At 39.8% G+C, this 23204-nt stretch overlaps 1 protein-coding gene across 2 annotated transcripts in view; it reads right to left on the bottom strand.

Moving 5' to 3' along the window:
- GNAS (GNAS complex locus) overlaps positions 1-23204 on the bottom strand; it is a 139602-nt gene that overhangs the window by 20568 nt on the left and 95830 nt on the right. For both annotated transcript variants that reach the window (XM_051803100.1, XM_051803101.1), the window contains exon 5: positions 16298-16395. In XM_051803100.1, coding sequence (XP_051659060.1) covers positions 16298-16395 — 98 coding nt within the window. The remainder of the gene's footprint in view (positions 1-16297; positions 16396-23204) is intronic.

Here is a 23204-nt window from a genome sequence, read left to right as displayed (position 1 = left end):
TTTCCACGGCAGCCTCTGACTCACAGAGGAACAGTCAGGTGCTGCAAAACATGGAACTGAGACAGGACTGGAGTGATGTGTGTGGGTGAGGGTTGGGCATGTGGGAGAAAAAGTTGGGAGGCGAGGGGAAATTTCGGGAGGACTTTTAAAATCCCTTATTCTCTAATTAGCTTGTATTGTAACATTCTAATGTTAAAATGAGGAAGTTGTAAGTCAGCTGCTTCAGGTGGAATTAGTTCCTTTAAACTAGCTTTATTGACTATGTTTATTACCTATATAAAAGTGTTGTAACTACCTAAACAATTATTAAATGTATTATTCATAGAACATCATTATTTCAGCATTACAACTCTAAAAGCCCTCAGCAGCAGAAGGGACAGATCTATCTTGAAATGGAACATTATACTCAGAAGAATATTAAGATTCAGGGGGTACTAGAGGTGACACATATGCAGTCTCAGCATCCTCCCTGGCTGCCTTGTTGGCAGACTTTCCAGAGGCCAAGGACCGGGAAAGTCTTCTCACACAGCCCCATCCCTCTTTCCTGACACAGGTTTCTGCTCCCAGGCACTGCCAGAGCCTTGGCCACAAACCACCCTTCAACCTCTGTGCTGAGCTATGCTGTAAAAAACTGCCAAATTTAAATTACTGCCATGTTCTCTGGAAACCTTAACTCCAGTCCCACCTTTCCTTATGGAAGAGAACAAATAAAGAAAGATTCTACACATCATGACTGTGAAATACAAAATGGTGCAGTGAGTTCTACCTGTGCAGGTGCCATGAAACAAACACTGAGAGGTGGGAGAGAATTTCATCTCAGTGGGCATTAATTCTGAAACTCCAGGGGTACTGGTTTATGCTTCTTTGTTCTTGAAAAGAAAGTATCACAGAGCTATGAATAACAGCTCATTTTTTCACTACAAGTGGGTGGACTCCCCACCCCCTCACACTCAGTCTCAACCGGGCAGCATGGAATCCAAGGGAAGGAAAAGCCAAACTGAAGAGCCCAAGGTGTGCACTGAAATTCCAGAAAATCTCCAAATTCCATTGGATGATTAAAAGCCATTGGATTCCAGTAGAGGACATGCACATCTTGCCCATCTCTTTGTCTGCAGAGGGCAGTGTCTCTTGTTTGCATCTTAAATGGCTGAAACCCTAAACCTGAATTATTCATTAACAGATTACAAATTTCCTCTTCTACATGAAAGAAACATTTAAACAGTCTCAGGAGAAGAACTGAACTAAAACAGACACTAAAAATCATGGGTATAATTGCTGCACTGGGAAAGATAAGAGGGGGTCTGAGATGATATTTCCCTTCCCCAAATGTTGTCCATATTCCCACATCAACACTCCTTCAGGGGTTATGAACCCAGCGGGGGCTTTTGGCTGCCCAATATCCAAGTCTGTTATTCTGCTCAAAGACATAAACCCAGCAACCCTCTTATGACACCTGACTCTAAGGAAGCACTAAATGATGAACAGCACCCTTCAGAGTTGCAGTCCTGGTTCAAATACGTACCTGAAACTTTGTGGCCATCTGATATTCACAGCCCAGAGATCTGGAAATAAATGTGCAACTCAAAGCTGTGCTCGGAAGCAGAGGCACGAGGCAGCTCCAGGGGAACAGCCCTGGGTTGGCTCACCTATTGCTCTGATACCTGCAACTGGTAACTCTGCAATTTTAAGAGTGCTGAGGACAATTCCAGGATTTCCACTTGTTCTGCATTCCTATAATTAGAGCTTCCGGATCGTGGTTTACACTTAGAACAGCAGCAAAGGTTGCAAGGTGGGGGAGACTCAGATCAGATGGGTCACACGGGGAGAAAGTCTGGAGAGAAGACTCAATGGTTCTGCTGAAAGGGAGGTGTGTTCCTACATTACCTACACCATAGCAGGTGCTTATTTATACATACACAGTCTATAAACACCATAACCATATGTGAAACAGCTTTTATCACACGACAATGTTTTAACTCCACTTCCTCTACTCAGTGGCAAATTATTAGACTCACCACAAAAAAGGGTGTCTGAGCACAGCAACCGATACATTACACAGAAGTTAATAATATGTGACTACTAAATATAGCCATTCCCGCTTTTCTTCTACATTTTGCTGCCTAAGAGATTTCTGCAGCATCTTGCACACACTGGCTGCCCTGTACGGATTGTGATGCTCAAAACTAGTGACAGGTGCAGAGCTTTCAAAACAGCACTCTTCCCTCACACCATCCCACCCACGTTCAGCTTCAGCTTGTAAAACTGCACTTATCTGCTTTGTAGAGATGCACACGGACAGGAAGTCCAAGGAACAGACTGCCAACAAGCAGAGGAGAAAATTAAAAAAGATCTGAGACGCTAATAAACCGTGCCAGAATTACACACTGCGGCTAAACACAGGTTTTAAGGGAACATCACTGGAGTACTTCTGCAGATAAGCATAGCTTTCATTTTAATTAAAGGAGAAAATTCCCCTCCTTTGAATGAACTCACTTCCACAGGAGAGATCCATGTTTTACTAGCACATCTTACGATTTTCTGTTTCTTTGCCTAAAGACAATAGAATGGGGAACAAAAAGAACCCCTAAAGGTCTATATAATTTATATTAAGGTCACTGACTTTCTTGATCGTGGCTCCGAACACCAAGCATTTAAAAAAACCCCACAAGCCCCACACTGCTCTGCAGTAGAACTTCCTCCTGTTACCTACATTCATTTTTATCAGTATGAACTGCAGATACTTACTGGAGTTACAGTCAAAAGGTATCCCAAGGGGAAAAAAAAAGCTTTGACTAACATCACAATCCAAAAATGCAACTTTTTAAAGAGTTGTCTGGACACAAACCTGAGTAAGGTGCTTGAGGGGACTCTGCTTGATCAAGGAGGTGGGACTGGATGGCCTCAGTGCTCCCGTCCAACCCTATCCATTCGGTATGATCCTGTAACTACTGATTTCTAAGGGAGACCACCATACATTTACATAGTCTAACTCTGCAGAGAAAAATCTGTTTCAGTTTTCTTCTTGTCCAGCATTAATCCACTATAATGCTTTGTGGTGTGGGTGTCAGAAAAAAATGTGAAACGGTTCAGAGTTTAAAAGAGACGCTATTTAAATCTGGATAGTACAACCTGATTCGTCCTGTAAACCTCGTATGCATAAAAGCAGCATATGCTTGTACAGATTCTGGTAATTACAGAGGTTTGTTTCAAAAAAACCCGTGTTTCATACAATATAAACACGGTAATTGTCACATTATCTCACAATCTACATTGTGATTTCAATTATGCACAACAAAGGGACTGCTCATGAGAACTGAGCTGAGAGGGTAAATCACACCCCTCATAATAATAATAGTAACAAACCTGTGTTCATTAGTGTCTGTTTGTTTTTAAAAGGTATTTGTTGAACTATTACAAACATCTCTTACAGACTGGTGAAAAAGAAAAATGTACTGGGTGTGGCATCAATCTTTCATTTGTAAGACTTGTCTTGAGGGAAATCGGTTTCATATTCTTCACAGCCACGTGACTTTATCAGAAAACCGCAGTACACAATTTTGGCATAATTAGCAGGACCTTCTTAAATTCAGCCCAGAAGAAAGCTCTGAGGGAAATAAACACATTTCACATCATTAGGGAAAGTCAAAGCTGAAATGGAGGTACCAGCCTCTGCACACAACAGCAGAAATCCTACCTATTTTTAGTTCACAATTCCAATAAGAAAACAGCTGGGAGTCTAATGAAATTATCTTGGTGACAAATTTAATGGACTGAACACTAAAGTTACTATTTTTAAATAAAGTTCCTAATTATCCTTCAAAACAAGAAGCAATTAAGCAGCAGAGGAGCTACAGCTTCCCAAGTGTCTGCTGAGGCTCGGCTCCAATCAGATTGAAACTGGGAAATGGCTCAACACCTTTCTGATCCTAAAAATTGGTGGAGGGCCAAGCTTGGGGTTTGGTTAGGGTTTTTTTTTAGTTTAATGAGAGCAGTTCTGCTTTGACCTGTCCTGTCCAGTCCTGCCTTGCCCTGTTTTTCCCTGCCTGATCCCCAGTCACCCTCCTCATGCGCTGGGAATGCAGCTGCACAATCCACAACGTGCTCGGAGAGGAGACTGTGGAGGAAAATAGAAATGGAGCACAAAATGTCTGAAGAGAGCTGGTGAAAACCATAGAGGAGAACACACTACTTGGATCCTAGAGTAGTTCAGCGCCGTGGAAGAGAGGTGGACAGGGAAGTACTCCAGAGGCAATGGAGAAGGGTCAAGGCTCCTACCTAGCCAAGAGCTCTGAAAGAGCACAGAGGAGTTCTGATATTTGCCACTTCAGTGAAACAGCTACATAAATCACAATAAAGCAACTTTTAATCTGACATGTTCTTCTCCAAATAGCTCTTTAAAACTAGACATTTTAAATACTGGTTCCCTTGATAACACACTGTGACACCAACGAGTCCATTTTACTTGTAACCTCACATTCCACACTCCTATGTACTATACACCGGATTTCTGAAAAAACTTTGAACAACAGGGGTAGAGAATTAGAGTTAGCATTGAAAATACACTAGCACACTAACAACTACATTTTCATGTGACATGCCAAGATCCTAGAGTCTGGAATGCCCATTTGGGGAATATATCATCTATGCTGCTAAACCAGATCTCTAAATCCATCCTCTCACTCCTTCTACCAAACCACTTCATCATGTCAAGATGCTTGATGACATTGCAATACTTCTTGGCATTAGTACCACGAAAGATTGATCACCCTTCACTCATCTGATTTCATTTAAAACCTCACACTATCCAAAATCATCCAGTGGTTTTCGCAGATGTGAGTTTTCATATTTTTCTTGAATAAGAATTATATCAAAACAGCAGTTTACAAATGAGGAAACTATGTTTCACCCAAGTCTGGCCTTTGATAACAAAATGTGTGTCTCCTAAAGCAGTTCAGCTCTGTGGAACAGAGGGGAACAGTGACTCCTCCAGAAGAAACAAGAAGCCACTCTGAGGTAAAAGAAAGGAGACTGCACACCTAAACTGCAAAATCTGTTCTTCATGGCACACGTACTGATAGGCAGAGCTAATGAAAAGACCAAAATAAAACAATAACCTGGAGACTTGAGCAACATTGGCTCACTCATAAGACTCAATCTGATGTAAGAATATCCAGAGAACAGCCACACTCTTCATGAAACTATGTAAGGAAATTGCCTTGCCAGACATGAAGCTTCAAGATGCACACGGTCCCTGATATTTTATACTATAAATAATTAAAATCCCTCTGAGATGCCTTAGCAACAGAAGTGGTGGACAGCGTGGTATTGAGCAACTTAGCAAGTATTACAAACATTAATAACAACAACTGAACAATCAGAACAATAAACGAACAATCAAAAAGGGCAAATTAACACAGCGTGGGGATTTTGCAGGTACACTGCTATTTTCATTTATTTATATATATTACTTAGGCTTCAGAAGGATTTTATTTTTTATTTTTTGTAAAAACACAAATCTCAGTCAAGATCCCACAGCAGGACTTGGCCACCTGACCTGAACTGGATGTGGGTCCTGCCAGCACCACACTCCTCCAGACCCTCCTCTAGGACCCAAGGCTCCTTCCCTCCCCCAGCTGCAGCAGCTTTCCTAAAAATAGCCCTCTTCTAGCTTTTCCTTGAGCTGCAGCTTACATGAACCCTCTGGGGGGGGGGGGAGGGAAACCTTGTGGAGTACCCAAGGCACTTCACAGGAAATTTTGCGGGGCAGCCAAGGTGTTTCAAGTGTAAATTATCACCCAGACACTGAAACCCCTCACTTGTGTAATGAACACACTGCAATTCAGCTTTGATGGTGCAAACCCTTCTCGGAGACTTAATTAGTGTACTACAATACAAACACAGTTAACACAGTTAAATATAATTCTAACACGTTTCAGCTACAAAATCAGTGTATAATATACCACAAAGTAATCAGTTAAAAATGGTGTTTCAAATCACAAAACTTATCAATCACATCCTGCTACAAAATTATTCTTAATCACATGTAAAATTTGCCAGCAATTTCTTCCAGTTTATTTAGAACTAATCACATACTATAAAAAGTACTTAAAGATTACTTAAGCTCAGCATCAGTTTGAGAACTTCTTCACCTAATATGAGCTTAATCTATTTTTTAATTTTCAGCCTGCCCTTCCTATAGTTGGGATTTTATGACCATGTTCTCTGCATGCAAGCACATGGTCTCAATAAACTTCTGAGCCTGCTGGTAAATCTGTACCAAATGTACTGCAGACATCTTTGTCAGGGGTCTCTCAAAACCAGTAACTTCAGCAATACCTGTGAATGCAGGCAAGCACCAGACAAAAGAAATTTAAACTGAAGTCCCCAGTGAAGGAAACGCTTTGGTGGATCATGGAACAGTGGAGTTCCCAGAGGAGGAAAATGAGGGAACGTGCAAGTCAGCACTGAGTGCTCCCTCTCCCTGGGACTGGCAGTGATGTATCTGCAGTGTTTCAGTCCAGGGAATAATTGGGAATCGAACCTGGCGCTTTCACACTGTACCAGCAAATGTACTGGCCTCATTTGATCCTTGTATCAGGAATTTTCTGTTGCCTTCTATCTTTTGGAATACTGTGGTTTTTAATTCCTTTTTTAAAAGCAAGTCTTTAATGAGGTTTTATAGTATCCTTTCAGGTCTCAGTTTGATAAAAGTATTCCCCTAATTGTCACCCTCCAATCCTGAGATGTTCCTTTTCTGCAGCAGAACAGCCCGAGCGATAACAGCTCTCGTAAAAAACAACAACCAACTGTGCTACAAAAGCTGTTGTGCCTGCTGATCCTTCTGTGAACACCAGAACCAGCAGCTCCCAAGGTCAGGCAAAAAGTTCCAGCAGCTACACACCCACCAAGGTGAGTAAACTGCAAAATCCTAAAAACACCAGTCACACCTGCTCCACGGTGGGAGCACACGGGAAGCGCATCGTTCCAGCAGCCCTTTCCTGCTGCAGCAGCATTTTCTGTGCCTCCCACAGTAGCAGCCAGACAGACTCAAGGGGTCTTCCCTCTCAAGATCCCCTCATGCACCAGCACTGCATCCCAGCACTCCTACCACCAAATCCACCCAGGAGCATTGCTCCAGCCTTACACAGGCCATGCAAAAATGATGCAATCAATGCCACACTCCTTCTTGTTTCCTCAAGCGTTTATTTATAGCTTGCTCTGTATTTTGTGCCTGCAGATCTTCCTCCTGCAGGAGGGATTCCTGGGCAAGGCTGCTCCAGCCTCTGTGGAAGTCTTTTATTCCGCTTGTTTCTGTCTCATATTGAATTGTTTGTTCCAACCACAGCTCAAAACAACCCTTGTTCAGGGCTTTCTCTGAACAAAGGGACGTTGCACGAGCATGGGAAGGAAGGGTGAGTGAAAATTAATTCTCAGGAACCAATAAGAGTTTTAACAGTTGCTTCGATTGATTCTCACCACTTGACAGCTATGGTTTTTTATCACTAGAGTAAAATCCAAGACTTTTACACCATTAAAGCTGATACTCACAATTCAAGATGTTGTTTGCTCTGTTTTTTAATAAGGTTATGGGAATTTTATAGTAAAACTGAGCACACTTTTTATATTAATGAGTAAAACTTGAATAAATACAACTGTCTAGTACATCCTGGGTGCATCACAACCTTACAGAGTTTACATAGACACAATTCCTCCTCTTATTTAACTTCTCACCCTACTTCACTCTGGCCCAATTCATTCATTCATTCCTAGTTCAGACTGACCACTACCTGTCTTCACAAAAACCAGAGGACTGAAGGATTACTGTGTACACAATAATCTACTATTTTACTCATTCTGATTTTCTTGAAATGTGTGTTTTGAGCAATGCCATTACAGAAGTCTCACCTGCAGCAAACAGAGTTGTTTTTAGGGGGGATTTGTTGCATTTTCCCTACCATTAAAAAGGTATATTCTGGGCCTAGAGAAAATAAAAATATAGAAAAAAAGAGCAATATCATTGCAAGATCCACACACAGCAAAGGCAAACCTGACAATCCCAAGCTTTGCCACTTGTCTGACTTTCTGCACGTGTCAAACCTCCTCCAGCACTGGGCCTGTCCTGCAGTAAACGCACCGATGGTCTGTCCATCAGCTTTGCAAGAGGAGCCCAAGCCAGTGTTTACTACAATGTGAGATCCCCTCTCTCCAGGAATGTGAGGCATCACTGGAAGGATGAAAGGCTGCTCAGCAGAACCCCAAGGAATCCACACAATCAACCATGCTTGTGAAACCCACTGTTAGTGAATTAACTCACAGGAGGAGAGTTCCTGTAAGGGTGAATCCAGGCTCTTGAATTTTCTTTTAATCTTTACAATCATGAAAGAAAAATAAAATTGTGTGGGAATACTATGGTAGTAGCTACATTTAATGTTTGTATGTAACAATGCAACACACTAATTTCTTGAATAAATTATTTTGTGTCAAGTCTGTAACACCCGTGATGAATTTCTCAAAATGGATTGCACACTGAGTCAGGGCTGTGAGTGCACAAGACATCTTGTTTACTAATATATTAGTTGTTTGACAAATATTGGTCATTTTAATTAGATGGAAAATTATTTATGATGTTTCAAAACTTAACAAATCATCAAGCAAAATAATCAACAAAAGTCAACCCTACACAACTCCTTGATTAGAAGATGGTAACACTACTTTTCAGGGTGGCAACTCTCTACCTGTTTTGCAACACAAACCCCAGATAAGTTTAGCTTTGGGCATAAATCTGTATACAAATACCCAGTTATGTGCAGAGCAGCCAGTGTTGTTCACTAATTCCCATTCTATTGCAAACTCGTACCTATCAACAGAGCAAGAGACCAATATAATATTCACAGCATCTCCTCCAAACCCCTCAGTGGGTAAAAGATGTTTTTTCATACATTTCTCGCATATTCTCTCACACTATTACTTAATGCCACAACAAAAACTTCTGAGGGCAGAAAAAGAAAACAGTGGGAAGGAATGAGGAACCTGTTGCCATTAAAATGCAGAAATTAGTAAGAGTTTAATTAACAGAAGGTTTTGGCTTATATTCCATCTCCTTACATTTCAACTCTTTCCCTTCACCCACAAAAAAAATTCCACTGCATTTGCATTTCTAGGTTTGCAGAGAACAGAGCCACAAAAAACAAAGCAGAAGCCTGAACAGGTATCAGAAATATGTTGACTAAGAAATCCAGACACCACTGAACCAAACAGACTTGAAAGCAATTACAAAAATATGCGTCCGATATTTGCTTTAAAAAAAAAAGCTCAGGATTATTTTATTTTCTCTTTTGAAATAGAAATCTCAGGGATTCTGCACATTTTTGCCTTTTATCTATATGTTTAAAATCATTTGGTGATGCAGGCATAATATTCTTTTTCAAACAACATGTTGCCATTTTTACCAGTAGTAACAAGGAATCTGTTCTTCTCTTCAGTGAATTATTTTTAACTCTGTTAATTAACATTATGAGTATAGGCCACCCATCAAGAAATTGGGCTGAAGAACTTTGTCTGCAGAATTCTGGACTGTAGCCAAATACTTTTAGTACAGAATTATCTTCTGAATATGCATCATTCTTAGGTTCAGACAGCAGTAGTTACTTATACATTCACATTCTTTGGTAAACTTTGGTTTCAAAGCAGACTACTAAAAGAAAGTATCAGTAGAGATACATCCTGAGCAAACTACACATTAGACTCCACACAGTATTTTCCTCTACCTAAAATGTCAATATGTCTGTTATCAAACCCTGTCTTCCTGACACTCTCCTGATCTTCTTCTGACATTCAAAATGAAACTTCTCTGTTAGAGGAGCACAGCAATCTACTGACCAAATCATGGGGGTGTCTGCTTATGATCTCAGGAAAAAATACTATTTTATGGGTAAATTTTATTTAAATAAAATGTTACCATTCATGCCAAACTATGGAAAATACTCTTGTGCATGCCTAACCTGAGCAAATGTTGTGCCTCTGAATGTTACTGAAACAAAGAAATAGTTGTTGTGTGAGCAAATGCTCCATTTGCACATGAAACCAAATGTAACACTGAGAAATGAACATCCCTTTCCACTGAATAAGGCACCAAATGAACACCAGGGTTTATCCTTAACTCTTGCAGGCACTAGAAAGAGATGTTTTTAAACTAAAAGGCAAAGTCTGAGTGTTTGGATGCAGAACTGGGTCAGGAACTTGGGGAAGAAGTTCCAACCCAGCTTTTTCACGCTCCTCAATCAGGTCAGCCCAGCCTCGAGCTGAAGGCAAATCTCCAGTATTTACAACTAGACAGGGAAAGGAAGTTGCATCTGCAGCCAAAGGCCAGAAAGGAACTGGCACATGAACAGATGTGTGGAACAAAGGAGAAATAAAAGCACTACATGAATGAAGGCAATGGGCCCGTGGGGCTACAAGTGTCAGAGTGAGTGAAGGTGGAGGCAGAATCGGGTTCTCAGAGCAAACAGCTAAACCCCTTCACAGTGACTCAGAGCAATGCAGTGGGCATCACCAAAAACCTGTGGTATGACTTCAGTTATTCACATTTTGGACTTGCAAAGGTCTTCTGGCCATCATGGCAATCACCTTTGTATTTCCTTACTGGAGCACCTAATTCGTAATGCTCAACCTGTTCCAGGACACCTTTTGTTTTGTCTTTTGCTTCATGCTAGGATGTAATTTACTTTGAAGACAGAGAAGTTTATCTGGGGTTGAGCATAGCTTGAAATTATGAATTTATGATTAGCTGTGACAAGAGTGGGAACATGTGTTGGATTCATAATCCATTTACTGGCTAAATTTAGGTAATCTGGTTTTCAGAGCACTTGCCAGCAGGCACATCCCTGCTATTGACAGTCAGCAAGAAAGGGCACACACATGGAGAAGTTGGCTATAATTCAGCTACTATATATTTGGACTCATGTTGTTAGTAGTGACTTCACTGAAGTCACAAAAAGACAGGAGCTACTGTGCTTCCAATCACCTACAGCAACCTATTTCTGTACCTAATACCCCACTGGATTGCAGAAAAAGTATAACCTGGGCTGTATTCTTCTTTTTTTAATTGAAATATAACCTTGTTTAAAATATGATCTTCAATATTCCCTCAGGCTGAAGATGAGCAGGGAGAAGACCCTAATTCAGTTCTCTCTAAGCACTCTGGAATAAAGTAAGGTGGGTTTTATAATCGAGACCAAGAATTAGAAGTTAGATGATGTGGGTCTACTCCCTGGCTTGCCAAGGAATTCACACAGCAGTAGACAAGCTCATCAGCTTTAGATCAGCAAAAGGGGACATGACTATTATTCTTCCTCATGGGAATGTTTAACAGTATAATTGTTACTGTCCGTAAGAAGCTCATGTATGCCAGGAATAAAGGCCAGGGAAATTCCTGTCCTGTTGAATGTGAGCATGCAGACATGGCTTGCAGAGCTGCAGGAGACAAGAGAAACCACTCTGTCAAAATCATATCCAATGGAAAGAAAGTAAAGGGAAAAAAAGTAATAAATAATATGAATAAGAAACTAGACTAACAGTAGTACCCCTGATAAATCAGCCACTATTTAAAAAGGTGAGACTTTGAGCAAACACACTTTACTACATGTTCCATGAAGGGAACTTTGTCACGAAGTGAAATCAACATGGAAGAAAATCATTAAGTGCTCAGATCGGGGCTCTTAATTGCTCTCTGCAAGTCTGCAAATCCAGAAATAAAACACACCATAAATCTTAATAAAAATATAAAGAATTTACAACTCATAACACATTAGAAATTAAAAAAACAGCGTGTCCACATGCGCTGATCCTTCAGCAGCCCCGCACAGCAGTCGGTTAATAGCTGCACTCCCCTCCTTTCTTTGATAAGTATTTTAAAAACAAACATCTTAAAAAATACTTCTCATAAAACCCTTCTGGAGCAGCCTGGCAGAGTTTCAAGGTACCAGAGAGGCTCTGCTGGTGCTGAAGTTGGAGAGCCGCGACTCCGCACCTCGAGCAGCCGCCTCCCCGCGCCTTCTCCTTCCCGAAATGGCAGCGGCAGGAGAAGAGCTGGCGGCAGGAAATAGCGTGAGAATGGGCTCTCTCATGCTACTTCCAGCCCTTCCTGATATCAGAGGGTGTGAAATGGGTTGCAAAGACTGTCTCTCACATTATTTCCTTTTCCACCCCAGCCAAAACCAGGAAGCGCCAGCGAGGAGATTCGTACGCAGAGAAAGCACAGCGTAAAATGAAGTACAAATTAAAATTAATAGCCAAGGCTACTAAAGCAAAAATTTAAGGATCTGTGGGCACAGCCTAATATTAGCAACTCTAGGAAAAGCAGCAGAAGGCTCATGTACCCAGGCTTTGCTTTTGATTTGCTACTGACATCAAAGCAAGTTTCTTCAGGCCATCCTCATACTTTGGGTCAGACCTTCCAGCACGGTGTCAATCCTTCATGTCCTCATGCCACAAACAGCACATGCCTGTTTGAGGGAAAGATCCTTCTTACTCTGACTACTCTGCTGTGTATTTGTGAGTCTTTTAAGACCAGAGCTCCTCAAATGAAACCTGAGCTAGAAGTATTAGCAACAACAGCACTTCAAAGAGATCACGTCTGTTCGTATTTGACAGAAGGCACAGATTTGTCAAACAGGTCTTGGCACGTCACAGTGGAAATGGCTCCTATATTTTTGACATTAATAATAATTTTAAATAAAATGTAATCCTCTGCCTTTAGGGAAGAAATATGAACGATTGTAAATAATTTAACATTGTTTAGGATTTTCTGTATTCTAGACACTTCTGTGTTCTTCTGTTTATTATTAGCCAAGAGCAGGATCACATGGCAGCTTCAGCAGGAACACTCCTTCTCCTCTGTGTAAATCCCTGCGAGATGCAAGAGCCATGAAATTTGCCCTCCTCATAGATAATGCTCCCTCCTCACAGAATACATTCCTCTCAGAGACAAACTGCGGACAACCTCACAGACCACATTGTTCTAAAAGCAGAAATGAAACTAATTACTTGGTAAGTCCAGTTTAGAAAAGGGAAACAAGCTGCCTTTCCTTTCCCTGCCTCTCGAGACTGTCAAATATGCCTCGACAGGAAGTACAGTAAAGCTCATGATGAGCAGAGGCAGCTACTCTTTCAAAATGAACAGGGTTACTCCAAAGTGACATTTTCATTTAGCCAGGGAGCTTGAGGATAAAGGGCAGGATACCAGAAGGGCTCTCCAGCAGATGAGGTTACTGGCCGGGCCTTCCAGCTTCACACCTTCAAAGATCCCAACTGCAGGGAAATGGGAAGGTACCTGTGGTTTTTGGTCTTTTCTGAGCCAACACAACCAGGAACTCGGCAGAGCAATGAAAAGAGTGTGTATTAATGGTCACTTCTTATGGGGAGACACAGAGTTGTAGTGATTCAGCAGAAAGCACTGCAGTATTTAAAGTTACTGCTCAGTAACAGGTGACAAATACCATTTCCAGACTCTGAACACCCACGTTTAAGTTAGGGAGATACAACAAATTAGGCTGAGAATATTTGTTCCCACTTTCTTGGGAATGAACATGCAGCAAAAAGTGTCTTTGCCCTTGTGCTCTGTCCATCCAGGAGAGCTCCTGACCCACCAGAAAGTTCCCTTCTCTCCTCAGCACAAACTCTGCAGATGTTTAAGCCGCCTGGAACAGTTGCCACACGAGCCCTGGGATGTGCCCCCTCCCCGAGGACAGACCAGCCCCTGAGCTCTCTGGGATCCCCCAAGCTCTGCACACATTTCATGCAGGTGGGGCAGAAACAGAAACAAATTTTATTCTGATACTGACATTTCTGAAAGACAAACAAGGCCCTGTAAGACACACGCTCCTCGCTGTTCCCTGCTAAAAGACAGGCAGAATTGATTTTTAAACACTTGGCAGAATCTCCTTGCAAAGCCTCCTATATATAACTGTGTCACAACAGTGAAAAAAAGTTCATTTTTAAAAATTGCAGAATGTTAAATGAGCCCATACCAAGACAAACTTTACGCTTAGCAATTCACACTTCAAAGAATGACAGTTGAAAAAAATTAAATTTTTTTACAAACAACTCTGAGAAGTAATTTTTGTGAACAAGAAACGTTTAGAATTTTAAAGCAATTCACTGAACAAAGAATCCATTAATATTTAAGAATTTATTCAACTTTCAAGAGCAAGAAAGGATTTTTGGAACTGGATTGATCTTGAAAGAGAAAAGTCACTTTTCCATCTCCTATTTCCCATATGCCTTTCTTGTTTTAAATGGGGACTTCAAAAGGGAATAGTGTTCAGAACCCAAAACTGCTCTCTGAAAAAGCTGACAAGCCCAACAGTTTGCTCAACTTTCTTTTTCAACTTCTATTAGCTCTAACAGCAGCTTGCACATTCAAATTACAACAGTCCTTACTTGATGAATCTCACCTACATTTTATATTTTGCCTTTGCTACATTTTTGTTGGTGGGTGCTCGCCAGGGTTATTTCGAGCTATCAATCAAGTCAGATTTTATAGGAAATAATTTTTGTCAGGTCCCTTTTTTAATTTAATTTAATATGATAAGAACAAGTTCAGCACTTCAAAGTGATGTTATCCTCCAAGACAACATTTTGCCACTACAAAGTCTCCTACTATGCATTTTTTGCTATTAAAAACAATACCACTGCATGGTCAAAAATGCCATAAAGGACAAGAACTACCAAAATTAACAATTAGAAAGCTCCTTCTGCAAGACTGTAATATCTTTTTTTTTCCCCCAGAAAAAAAAATCTAATTTGTCAGCAATGTTCAAGGTTTATTTTTGGCTCAACAGCCCATGATGTAGAATTAAGTGTTCCACTAGATGGAGCAGGATGGTAAAGCCATCATGAAGGCCACTTCCCTTGCTGATCCATGAAAAAGTCAATGTCCAGGGACGATAAGAATTTTAGCTTTCTTCTGTGTTTTCAGGGCAGAACAAAATTTGTTCCTCTTTCAAGAAAGGGCAACACAAAACCCTCTTAGTGCTCAACAATATTTACTTCTTCCCAGCACAGAAGCTGACTATTAACAAACACTAACCAGAAAGAGATAACCAAGCACTACCAGAAACAAAACCAGCTCTTCCTCATTTCTATCAACTTCACACTAGAAACACAAAATTTACTGGACAGTTGACTGAAAAATGAAAATCCTGTAGTAATTTTTTATTTTGTAGCAACTGAACTTGCAAAAACCTCCGTGCCAAATGATCAAACATAAGTCACCTAATGCAAAAGACATCACTGCACATCAAACAAATTCACACTGGAAACAATGGCAAAACTTCAAAGAGGCTCCTACAGACCTAGAGCTGTGCAAGTCATAGTAAAATTATCTCTCTTGTCTCTTTTCAAACAGAGCTAATTGTTGATTTACCTTTCAGTCTACCTAAACAAGCAAACAAAAAAAGAACCATATAGATTTTATTTCAAGTGCTCTTTCAGAGATGCAGTACGAGACAAACTGCAGTTGCCCATCATCATGTGAGAGGAGAAACCTGCATGCCTGTGACCATTAAACCTTACTTTGGCTTCTCCAAAAGAAGTAGAGAGTATAAACTAAGAAATAAAATTTTTAACTATTAATATTCCAAATATAAGTCCTGCAATTCTTGAGCACAACACAACAAAAATACCAGGAATGGTCACAGTTATCATGAGCACTTTGCCACCAAATTCTGAGCCACAGTATGTTGCTGTATGTGATAAGTAACTGCAAACGTGCAGCAGTGTCTCAAGACAATACTAATTATCAGAGTGGTGTAAATACCAGAAGAGAATGAATCTCTCAGATATGTGCAGGAAGGCACATAAGCAGAAGTCTTGGTGACTGATCACAGGCTGCCTCCCGTGATTGCTGCTGCCACCTCTTTGGTTTTGGGTAAATAAACTGCACTAGAAACTGAAGTGACAAACATGGGCTTATTTCATACCAACGTACTTTGGAACTTCTGAATCCTGCTGCAGCACCTGAGGTGGGAGAGGCAGGAAATTTAGCCTTTGAGACAATATAACTGGCCCCTCATTAAGGGGTCAGCCTGTATTAAGATCATCTGAAAGCATCTGCAAGGTTCTCAATGTAGACACTGTCTAACTGAACCACCCCTCTGAATAGTTGATTACCAAGAATTCTCTCTGTAGCAGACATTCCTTTTCCAAGGTATGGAAAAATAATCATCAGGACATGCAAATCACAGTCATTACCAGTCAGTAACAAAACCATCTCCAGCCCACTGGGAGCAATACTTACTACTGTGCACAATCAATCAGCTGATATTCGTTAGATCTCTCATAGCAGGCTTTCACACCTTCGTCTTGCCAAAGTGTTTTTGTGTGTTCATAAAACTCCTGAAAGAGGAAAACACTATTAGCAAAATGGATTATAGATAAGGAGCATCAGCAAATGGTAGCATATTATTAAATGATGCAATGAATGGGAAACAGCAGCATATTTAACAAAAATCTTTAAACAGTGTTCAGAACCTGACTACAAGTTCAGTTGGCTTTCTTAGTTTAACATTCTGCAACACTTAAAGAATTGCTTCTCTACCACTCTGATTGAATCCAAATGTAAGAAGGGTTAACTTCTCATTAATGACAACTCTGTTTTTAACAATCAATAGTAATTGGTACATTTGTTCTCTAACTCACAATTCCACTGTATGTTACATTTATGTGGCTGACACAATTTTTTTTCTTCAGTGAAACACTTCTCAGTAATTCTTACATAGAGGTAGCAAATGATGATTAGGTTTTACATGACTTTGCAATTTAGTGAGTACCTTCAGGGACTATGTAGACATCTGTACCTTAGTTAAGTCTGTATCACTTAAGTCAGAGTATCTGCAAAATTTGTTCTTTTACAGTGTAAAAAGACATTGAACTATGGAAGAAATACAATCACACAAGGTCAGATCTTGTTTTGTCTCAACCTTAAAAATTATAAGCCAAGATACGAAAGCAGACAGTCAAAAATGCAATGCTTCAGCTTTGCTGAACTTCAACACAAGTATAAAACACAACCAGAAGCCCTTTCTTTTATATATATAAAAGATTCACTTTGGCTCCAACAAGGCGTGTGCAACATGTAATTGTATTTCTGGCTATCACTAAGAACTCTGAATACTTAGAAAGAACAGCAGCAGCCTGATGACTTAAATACACACACACCACTGTGGGCATTCCTTTTATCAACGACCATGGGCTTTTCTTGGCTCTCTCTCAGGGCTTTAAAGTGTTTTGGACTAAATACTTTTATTCTAAGTGGCTCAGGTAGCTTATTCCAAATAATTTTTTTTAATCCAGAACAGCATAAGACCTTTAAAATAGTTGCTGTTTATATTCTATTTTTCCCCCTCCAGCCTTTTCTTACCAGTAGAATTATTTTAAAGAAAAAGAACGTATCTTGAATACCCATTTTATTGCTTCAAGGTTCCTCCATCTCTTGGGATATCAGTCTCTCACATTCTTTTACTATCAGCGTAGTATAAAGAAAGAAAGGGCACATCCAAAAATGACTTCAAAGGTTTCACTTGAAAATATCTTAAAAAAAATTCCCTCTCCTATCAGAATGTTAACTAACACCTGAACTGCATAGAACAGTAGATCCTTTAAATTGCATCTTAAAGATGCATAATGGCATCTTAAAGGAAATTTAGTGACACCCATTTTCAAAGCATCCTCTTCTTGTATAAGATCATATGTGACTGTGTGACCTTACAACTGTGAATACCAATGATGGAAACAGCCTATCAGATGTAAATTTGATCTTGCTTTTATTGCTATTAAATACTCACTAGCTGCACATACACACCAGCCATAGTAAATGCAACATACACTTCTACATTTTGTCCTGGTTTCTTTTAATATATAGATTTTGTTTATATACAGTATGAGATGCATCTTTTCATTTTGTTCCATGTTTTTAGGAACTGTTCATGAACAAAAAGATCAGTTAAATTTATTGCATAAGTAGGTAAGAAAATTTTACTTGATTTTTAGTATTTCCAGACTGTACAACCATTTGCTTTTGCTATTAAAGGACATAAGAGATTAATCAAAATCTTAATTCCAGTCCAGTTTTCTGCCTCCCACTGCTGGAATTATGTTTGTTGGATGCTTTAATTTTGAAGATTTCTAATTTCTTGGCAGTTGGGAGACTGTTAACTCCCTTCAATCTACAACTCTGTCACAGCACAGCGAGGAAAATATCTTTCCAAAGCAAAAAGGAGAGGGAAGAGAAAGGAAAGGGGAGAAGAGGAATTATCTGCAATCTCACTGTATTTGTACCAAGCCCATTTTGGGGTAGGTTTCTATATTTATTTTCAAAAGTAACAGTAGCACAATACAGAACATCATATGACTCACTCAACTTATTACTACAAAGCTGGGAAATTGAAAAATTGAATCAGCAATTGTACAAGATTTTTTTTTTGCTGAAACAGCAGCTGATTCAAATGGACAGACACCACTTAAAATTCTCATCAAGATAACTTACACCAGACTTCAGATGGTTAATTAACTATTTGGCAGAAATATACTTCTAAAACAGACATCTGCTTCAAACTGGGGTCAGCATCTGCCAAGCCAATTATATCCAAATATGCCCCCAAATACTCACTTCATCCTGCTTTATAGCAAGTAAACAAATACTAGGCAAAGGTTAGTTTACAGAGAGCACAGTAAAACATTCTTCATCATCAAATGTAGATATAAAGTGAAAAACAGGCAGTGCCTTAATAAAAGAAGTTACAGCATAGTAAAACTCTGCCTCAAAAATCCTTCCTCATTACTGCTTCTCACTCTTACTATGACACTGGCAGAGAGCTGACACAAACCAATTATTTCAAAGAACTTCCAAACTCCATCATACCTTGTGGAGAAACAGTTGGAGTAGTTTCCACAACCAGACTCTTTAAATGAGATGAAAAATAAATCCAGTTCCTGGCCTTAGCATAAACACATTGATAATCAAAAGCCCAGGATTTAGTTTACCAGAGCAGTTACATATTGTTTAAAAGAGTCCTCCCTGTGTTTTAAAGGCAGTTTTAACTTCTAAGAAAATATGTGAGTTACAAGAATGGGATAAAGATCAATGTTTGTGCCTTGTTAGGCCAAATTAGCAATAAAATATTTAAGACTGCCTTTATGCCTGTCCTGCTAATCTGAACTATAACCAGCAATGCTTAGGCAATCTCCTCAGTATGGTTATTAACTGTCCATGTGGGATGGAAAAAGAATTTAAGTCCACATTCTTTGAACTTTTTATTGGCATTTCAAAATCAGGATCTACAGCAAGCAATGAGTAATAGATTATTATACTAAGACACAGTGGGGGTTTTTTTGGGGTGGCTTTTTGATGTTTCTTTTGGTCTTTTCTGTCATTTGTTTGTATTAATTTTGTTTTAAAAACTGGACTACATGACTTGTAATAATCAAATATGAAGGCCTCTTATTAACAAACCACTTTTTTGTCTTTAGGCCACATCAAATACATCTTCACACATGTTGGGGCTAATGCTGACCCAGGTTACACAACTGTAAACTAGGAAGGTGTTCACCAAAGCAAAGGCAGAGCCAGGTTTGCAGAGTTCCTCTCTTGCTTTATTAGGAGCCTCCTTACAGTAGTGACTGATTCTGGAATTAAGACATAGTAACTGGTTGCAAAAAAACCAAATTCTCCCTCCTCCCCAATACACCTACACTAACCACAATTCTGAAATAATATTTAAGAGAAAGAATAACACAAGAAATCCTCAGCATCCCATCTGAATCATGGAACGTAGCCTGGAGCTACTCACAGGGAAGGCAAGTAAAACCACAAGATTTGTGAGGTATTTAGGTAAAACAGGGGCTTCAGAGGCCACTAGAAAAATCAAGTTAGCAACAGGGTTTGTTTTGAGTTAAATAGGTCTAATTTGTATGAGAGCTCTAAAAATAATGCGTTAGGAAACAAATTAACCAAAAGTAGCAGGAAAATTTCCTGAAAAGAAATATCCAGAAAACTAGTCCTTACATGTCTGGTTCTTGTTTCCACAACACTGATTCATTTGCTGGCACATTCTAATATAACAGACTCTACAGCAGCATCAACACAGGTTTTCCTTGCCCTATAAAATGGAACTCTTCACAAAACAGCTAAAATAAACAAATAATACTAAGTAACAATTTGGTTTGAGATGACATTCCACAACAAACAGGATCTAAATGTTAGGTTCCAAACGCTCCATAGCATTTGCAGTATATGCTCATACTATCCATTCTTGCCCTATGCATACTTAAAATTGAAAAAAAGAAAATTCAAATTATGTCACTTTCCATTAAAAAAAAATAAAAAATGCTGCAGTTCCACAACACACACCCAAGATCCTGTTTAAACTACAGCTGAAGCTGTGTAAAGCAACAAGAGTCAACAGAAGTGGTGACAGGATGGCACCACCAGGGAAGGTGAGAAGCAAGTTCTTCCTAAGCACTGTGTCAGGACTGGAGCATTTATCCACCACCAGAACAGACTTCACACTTTTCGAAGCACCAACATAACCCTAAAGAGGGAGGAATCCTCGAGTAGGGAGAAGAATGCCAATGTAACAGAAATCTGAACAGAACAAACAGGGCCTGACTTCGAATCTGCTCAGGCTGGGCTGGGTATAGTTTGATTTCTGGGCACAATCCTGAACAAACAGGCCACAGAAACTATAAAAAACTCTGAGAAAATCCTCTGTACAGGTAAAACTTCTCTGGTCTTAGATAACTGAAGGATCAAGGACCATGCTGATGATGAGGAAGTCTCATCTCTCATCATACCATATCATCACAATACTTAGAAAGTCATACTTATGTGAAATGTATCTCATTATTAATGTTTTATTTATTAGGTGAAGCTTTCTCCACCTGCTGAAAGCTTCCAAATCCAATGAGTCAACAGGCAACATTTGTAAATCACTTGTATTCACTTACAGGAATCTCTGCAGACCTCCAGAGAAAAAAACCCTTCAGTGGAAATCATCATGTGAAAGGGATGCTTGGAAAAGAATACTTTGTTCCAGAAAGATCTTGCTGGTACAATTCTGGATTAGAAAAGGGGCATTGCAGAGCCTAATCAAGTTTAAAACTTACTTGTATTGGAAAATTTCAGCAAGTTTAATAAATGGCAGCAGGTAAACAGGGGGTCTGATAAAAGTCAAACCAGAGCGAGTGTTAAAGAACTTGCAGGTTGAGCATTTTGGTTATTAAAAAAAATTAATCCTCAAGAGACAAGCTCCAGGCCTGGGAAAAAATACAGGAGCCAAGGTCTGCTTTGGAGAGGCATTCTAAAAGCATAAAATATTAGCAAAAAATGAAAGAATAACTGGAAATACTGTCTACAAGGTTTTGTTCCCTCCAGATATATAAATACTCAAGAGACTTTGAAAAAAATGTTTATGAAGCAATGTTTTATAGGCATTAGGATGTTGGCAGGGAAAAACACTGGCAGAGTTCTTGCCACTGCGACACCAAAGTCACAGGAAACTTAGCATGGACATGCAACATTACCTTTTCTTTGTAGAATATAATATAGGGTGGATCCTCCATTAGAACAGTTTATTTACTAATTCCAGCAAAAGTCAATGCCATAGAAAAAAAAGCCTTACCTACTAAAAGGTGTGTACAACCATTACACAATGCTGTGGTTAAAACTGGGATTCAATTCCTGGGCAAAGTTCACTGTCCCATGGAGTTACACATTTCATAATAAGAGTTTTAAATAGGTCACTGACTTACAAACCTAATGATTAAAGGTCAAACCAAGCCAGCTTCTAACTGTAAAATTGTATCTCAGAGGACATTTGCTTCCCAGTGTGTTCAGCTTTTAAAAATAACACTGACCACTGGTTTCAAACCCCTTTACAGACCTACTCTGCAAGGTGGGGGCACAGGAACTTTCCTTTCCTGACAGCCAGGCAGTTCTGCTGCATTCCACTGACCGACCACATTGGAACAGGGCAAGGTCACAGGATGGCAGGGCAGCTCACTGCATTCCAAGACAAACTGCACAAGCTGATTTTCTCCTTCCAGGAGAGAGAAATAGACAACAAATTGATTTATTTTTCACCACTCATATCTGAAATCAAGAGACTATTACTGACTGTAAGGCCACTGGGAGAAGGAAACTCATGGCATCTTTTCATTCCCGCTGTGTTTGTGCAGGGATACCAGAATGTGTTAAATTTGTCAAATCAGACAGTTTAATAAGCCACTTACTTGAATAGGGAAACATCTGCATTCCTAATGGTGTGAACAAGTGTTAATTATTGCTTGCTATTTTAGGGAAAATATGCTGATGATATCACAAAGGAAACACATACCTACAAATAGTTGAAGATATTCTCCAGTTACTGGCATGTGTCCAGAGCTGAATACAAAACTCTTTGGGAGAGGCCAGAGTACTCAGCACTTCCCATAACTGAGTCAGAAATATTTTCAGCAAGGATTCAGTCTCATTATCAACAGTTTTTCACGCTTAGAAAAGAAGAATGATGCTGAAATATTTTGGGTTGCTGCTTATAGTAACCTCACAGTTCTACCAGCACAAATTAAACTGGATGTTGCTGCAAGGAATGGCCAGTGGGAAGCAAATTTTTATTTAAGAAACTTCTGTCAAGTTTGAGCTTACATTATTCCCCTTTGTTAAGAGTTTCAAAACACCACAGCATTTGAGAAATGTGCCAACACACAAATCCTTACCCACAATCTACAAAGCGCCTTTGGTTAAAAGTCCTCGGGAACATAATATTACACTATTTCTCTTTTATTTCTACTTTCATTGCACAGAAGCTCAATCTGCTGGTACTAGAGCACAGCTTGGATGGAATCCCTTCACATAGCTCCTCATGCAGCTTAGGGAGGAAGAACTCACTTCTGGTGAGAGCATCAAGGTGGGAGTTGGCAGATTTGTGCTCCCTGCTCCCCGTTCCATCAAGATTCCTCTGCAGTTTTAAACTGAACAGTCAGTGTTCCTCTGCTTCTTCAGAGTGGAATATATGGAAAGATGGCAATTCATTAATGGATCAAACTTACTGGTAGCACAAAAGGCTCACAAAGAAGTTTTCTCCCCCATTCCATCACTCTCCCGGGGCAGCAGAGAGCGGTAACAGAGGCAGTTCATCCACCAGCTATTT

Source organism: Manacus candei, unplaced genomic scaffold (assembly GCF_025592945.1).
Source record: "Manacus candei isolate 608988 ecotype Guabito, Panama unplaced genomic scaffold, ASM2559294v1 h1tg000057l, whole genome shotgun sequence".
NCBI lineage: Eukaryota > Metazoa > Chordata > Aves > Passeriformes > Pipridae > Manacus > Manacus candei.
The sequence above is the reverse complement of the archived record's forward strand: the minus strand, read 5'-3'. Positions and strand labels throughout refer to the sequence as shown.